This window comes from Bison bison, unplaced genomic scaffold (assembly GCF_000754665.1).
Source record: "Bison bison bison isolate TAMUID 2011002044 unplaced genomic scaffold, Bison_UMD1.0 scf7180017864371, whole genome shotgun sequence".
Classification (NCBI taxonomy): domain Eukaryota; kingdom Metazoa; phylum Chordata; class Mammalia; order Artiodactyla; family Bovidae; genus Bison; species Bison bison.
In genome coordinates this window covers 1,484,497-1,489,248 of record NW_011494943.1, presented here as the reverse complement: position 1 = coordinate 1,489,248, position 4,752 = coordinate 1,484,497, and the positions used below count along the sequence as shown (strand labels likewise).

Below are 4,752 nucleotides of genomic sequence, written 5' to 3'. Positions count from 1 at the left end.
CACCGGCAGGCAGGCCAGGCCGCCTCGGGTCCAGTGGGAGGACCAGGCGAGGCTGCTCACAGGGGTGCTCGACGCCAGACAAGCCACCCCTCACCCTCGCGTGGGCCTGCCACAGACACTGCACTGATCAGGCGCCCTCCCAGGCTCCCCAGGTGAGGAGGGGGTCATTGCGGAAACCGCTCTGTTCTTTGGGTTCCAGCTGAACCCGTGGAGAGGGCCCAGGCCTGCAGGGAGTTGCGTCCACCCTGTTCTGTGAAGGGGAGCCCGGATGAACTGTACGGGTGTGAAGGAGCCGGGCAGCGGGCCTGCTGAGGGCGGCCGTGGGCAGAAGCCCTCAGTGTGCAGGGTCTGAGCAGGTGCAGCCGTGGGGCACCGGCATCACCGGCTCGTGGGGCGAGCCCCTCAGTGTCCAGGCTCACGGAAGAAGTGGCTCTGTGTTTCGGAAGCAGTGGAGCTGAGCAGAGCTTCCCGGCAAACCCGGCCAGGTCTGGACAAGGTTACTAAGGTCCAGGGAGGAGACACCAGCCAGTGGGGAGGAGGGGCAGAGTGGAGGAGGCAAGAGACCTCCAGAAAAAACAGGACTTGGGCTTTATGTGTGCAGACGAGAGAAGGAACGGAGAGGACTCGGGGGGAATTTTAAGGAAGCAAGGTGACTTCCCAGTGTCAGCCACGTGACAGGCACCACGGAGCATCCCAAAGTATGGGAGCCATTAATTCTACGCAATGACTCAGTACTGAGCAGCTGTTCCAGGCACCATTAACAATGCAGGGCAGGCAGGAAGGACCCCTGTCCCGAGGAGCTTAAAACCAGACCTCTCCCTGTTCCTTGTTCCTTGCGCCTCTCCTTCTTATCGTGAACTTGCCTCTTCTTGTCCCGGAGGCTGTCTCTGCTCTGAAAGCATCAGCTGGCTCAAGCCAACAATCTGCAGGTCCTCAGCCTGAGCGGTTTAACAGTCTGTTCTTAATGGCAAATAAATTCTCAGGAATATCTTCTCAACAGTGATGACCACAAGAGTGTAAGACGGGAACGTTCAAAAGCAAGAAGTGTCAGGGAGGGCCATCTTCACCTAAATGGACTTGCGGAGCTTACCCACAGAGGCCTGTGCAGGACACCAGGCTGGTCACTCCCTGAACCAACATGCGGTGTTCTATTACACACGGACGTTTCTTCCCTGACCTGCAAGGTGAACAAGCTCCTGACACAGTGCATAGTAAAATGTGCGGCTTGTTGAGAAAACGAATTTAGAAGAAAGGAGAATAATCCGCACTTAACAACAGCAGGAAAGGTAAAAGAAGTTGAAGAGGGGTGTGTGAAAGACAAAAATTAACCCCAAGTCTGAGCACTGAATGGAGGCTACTTGTCAAGTCAAATTCATAATTTTCAACATATAATGCTTCCAGCTACTCAGCTTTAACAAGGATGTAGGACCACCTCTGCCGCTTATTAATGCATTAAGTTAACAAGCAAAATACACACAACAAAGAGAACTGAACCAGACGGCACACCATCAAGCACTGCATGACTCACACGAAGGCCACCACTCAGACAAAGTGGAGATTCAGGTCTCAGCTGTATCAGAAGCCGGCACGAAGACTTCTCGAGAACTTCTGGTAGCCAAGGCTGCCGCTGAGTACAAACTGTAATAGCAAGGACTGCTGGCTGCGTGTCACTCTGCAGCCACACCCAGATATGTGAACTGGCTTAACACCGTGACACCACCAAACAAGTTTCTAAGCAGTTTTACTTTTAACTGTCACTTTATTTTGATCACATTACAGTAAAACTTACTTTACATCTGAACTCCCTCCAAACTGCATACAGGAGAGATGGCTATCATTCCTGGGATCTTTCTGGTCTTTGGCAAATAAAACGCCAGATACAATCAACACATTCACAATCAGATTTTTTTTTATCAAGTGCTTTGTAATTTATTTCGATTATTATTTTTTTATCTTTAACCTAGATCAGAACCTTATTTTCCACCCTTTCTTCAATGCTGTGTAATAGCTACAAACTTTTAGTCTTGTGTAAGACAAAGTAGAAATAACAAATGCAAAATAAATTCTAAGTGTTTCCCATGGAAAAGAAAAGTACAAAAAACATCATATTATTTTAAGGAGGAACATTTTGTAAAATGTGCTTAGAAGCTTTTAAAAAGCATAGCATGCAAATATACAAAAAGTGCAATGACTGTTAAACATTAAGGATTTTAACCTATACTGATGAACTGCGAAATAAATACCTCTAAAGGCTAAAGAGCACACTTGAACAATTAAGTTACTGAATTCTTAATTCAAAAATAAAAGGTCAGTTTTTAGAAAGATCAATATTGCTGCTATAACTGAGATGAAATTACTTTTAAAAGGAGAAAAAAATGGATGAAAGTGCCTGAGAAGCTCATTATGATCTTACCCTCGAAAAAGAAAAATGACCAACTAATTACTCAATATAACAGCTTCATCAAACCCACTGGGGGTTTGCCTTATTTTTACCTTGGTTAGTTTATAAAGCTCATCTAGAAAACTATCCACATTTCTGAGGCTAAAATTGTGGATACATACATCATACTGTGGAAGGCAGAGAAAAAGGTGTGTTACAATCAGATGTTAATAAATGCCGTTAAAATCACAACATAAAAAACAAATCTCTTACCAGCTGAAACTCTCGACGCCGGTCGTAGGCATTCTGTATGCCACTGTCTGCCCATAATGCTCTTATAGCAGGAAGGTACTGTAAGAAAACTTGCGTTTCCACGATTCCCTGGGCGGTCAGGGGCGTCCGGGTATCAAATGCCATCAGCTTGTCTCCATTGAGCTGGTTTGAGTTATCCCCCCAAGGAATGTGGAGTTTCTCTCGGGCATCTACCAGCACCCTCATACCTTTGTTTAAAAAAAAAAAAAAGTGTGATGGGAGTCATTAAATATTCTCAGAGATTCGATTCTCATATACTTTCCTTAAACTTCTTGAGTACTCTAGGCCCAGCACCTCCAAAAAATGGAGACCAACATCAAAACAAACAGAAGTAACTTCTCAGAGTGTAAAAAGAAAAATTAAAACTCCCAGTTGTTCAGTCATAAGATTAGAACCTTGAAAAGCAAACACAATTAACACAAGTGCTTCTTTTGTAGGGTTTTAACATGTTCTAATTAATAATTCCTGGGCAGAAGGGAGTCACAAGACAACCAAAACCAGCAAAGGAAGAAGAAACTCCACTGCATAACCTGATGTCCAGGCTCTGAAGATCTGCAAACAAGGCTCTGAGTCTCTCAGAGAGACTTTTATGAGACGCCAAGAAGAGACTCAGCGCCCCGTGTTCTCCCGGTCCCTGAGCACCCTGCCCAGCCCAACCCACGGCCTCCAGGACCTCAGAGCTCAGACACTTCTCCCCTCCCAAGCTTCCAATCCGGGTGAGGCTCAGGGTGGCGTGAGACTTCCCTAAAAGGAGGAAGACCAACTGCAAAAAAGCGGTGGAAGCAGAGATTTCAACTCACAGAGATTATTTCAAACCCATTATTTCTAACACCTCACTGTTACCTTTAGTCCCTGCTAACAGTCACGTGACTATTAGGTCATTTGTTTAGATAACTGAAAAACCGTTTGGCTGTCAATTTTCTGATCACGTCAACTCAGAAAATGCAGATGGCTAGTGACTTCATCTTATCAACGCTCGAAGTAGGTCACACTTAGGAGCCAGTGTACAAGAGGAACCAGGTGTTAAACAAAGAGCCAAGTATCTACCTAGCTATCAGTCAACAGCTGGTCTACTCATTAACAGAACCCCTTACAATCAGCTGCATCAGATACAAAGGTACCTTTGGTTAAGGGCTGACTGCAGAGTCTTGGGCCTTGAGAGAGACCTTAGATTAATTTTGTACTCAACATGAAGAAAGAATAAATTTAACCTCTTTTTACCGCTTACTGCAGAAACCCTAGGGCTGGCTGTGGTCTGTGAGCTCCTGCTGTCCTGCCCCTCCCTCGTCGTTACCCCTACAAAGCCCCCCTTCTCCATTCCCCGCACCCCAAGCAGTTTTCCTACACTCAATCCTGGGAGGGAAAAAAAAAAAGTGACTCGAAAGAGTAACTTAAGTACTTCCTCAACAAAATCCCCCCCTTAAAAAAAATGCTGCTTGGAAAGGCTTGACATCTATTACCAACCCCTAGATAAACTGCTACCCAGATGCCAGAGAGCACCCTCAGGCACCTGAAGAACCAGGCTCTGTATCTCAATTCTGCCAAAATGCCTTTTATAAAGTAGAAAACAGCTGGACACTAAAAGGAGTGCTAATTATAGCTCAAATGGCAAAAGTAACCCCCCCCCTCCGATTTGTCTGAAAGCCCAGAACTAAAATTCCTGTGCGTTTTTCACTTGAGAACAAAGATCAACTCGAGTTTTAAAAACACCCACAAGAGCAGCAGAACCGATGCCCCAAGCCGACACTGATTCACTGACTCAGCCTGCACGGTCTCCGGCCCTAGACCCGCTGTACCCACACACAACTCCGTTTCAGCAGCAGACTCTCCCCCACCGCAGTCAGAAGCAGAAGGAGGGTGCAAGGTGCTCGGTGATGACAGGCACACATCCTGCCCGACCGTGACACTGGAGCGAAAAACCACTGATGCTAAAACTTTTTTAGACCGACGGCATGGTGCGCTTTCCTGACGGCAGCACAGCAAACGGGACACCCTCGAGTTTCACATCCTTGCCCCCAAAGGGCCAGGAGCCTGTCACCCTTCGCCCTTGACCAGAGTCT

At 46.7% G+C, this 4,752-nt stretch overlaps 1 protein-coding gene across 1 annotated transcript in view; it reads right to left on the bottom strand.

The window, feature by feature from the left end:
• GNA13 (guanine nucleotide binding protein (G protein), alpha 13) overlaps nucleotides 1–4,746 on the bottom strand; it is a 32,755-nt gene extending 28,009 nt beyond the window's left edge. Inside the window, exon 1 of the mRNA XM_010856061.1 lies at nucleotides 2,654–4,746. Within this exon, the coding sequence (XP_010854363.1) occupies nucleotides 2,654–2,878 (225 nt within the window). The 5' untranslated portion in view covers nucleotides 2,879–4,746. The remainder of the gene's footprint in view (nucleotides 1–2,653) is intronic.
• Nucleotides 4,747–4,752: the final 6 nt, after the last annotated feature.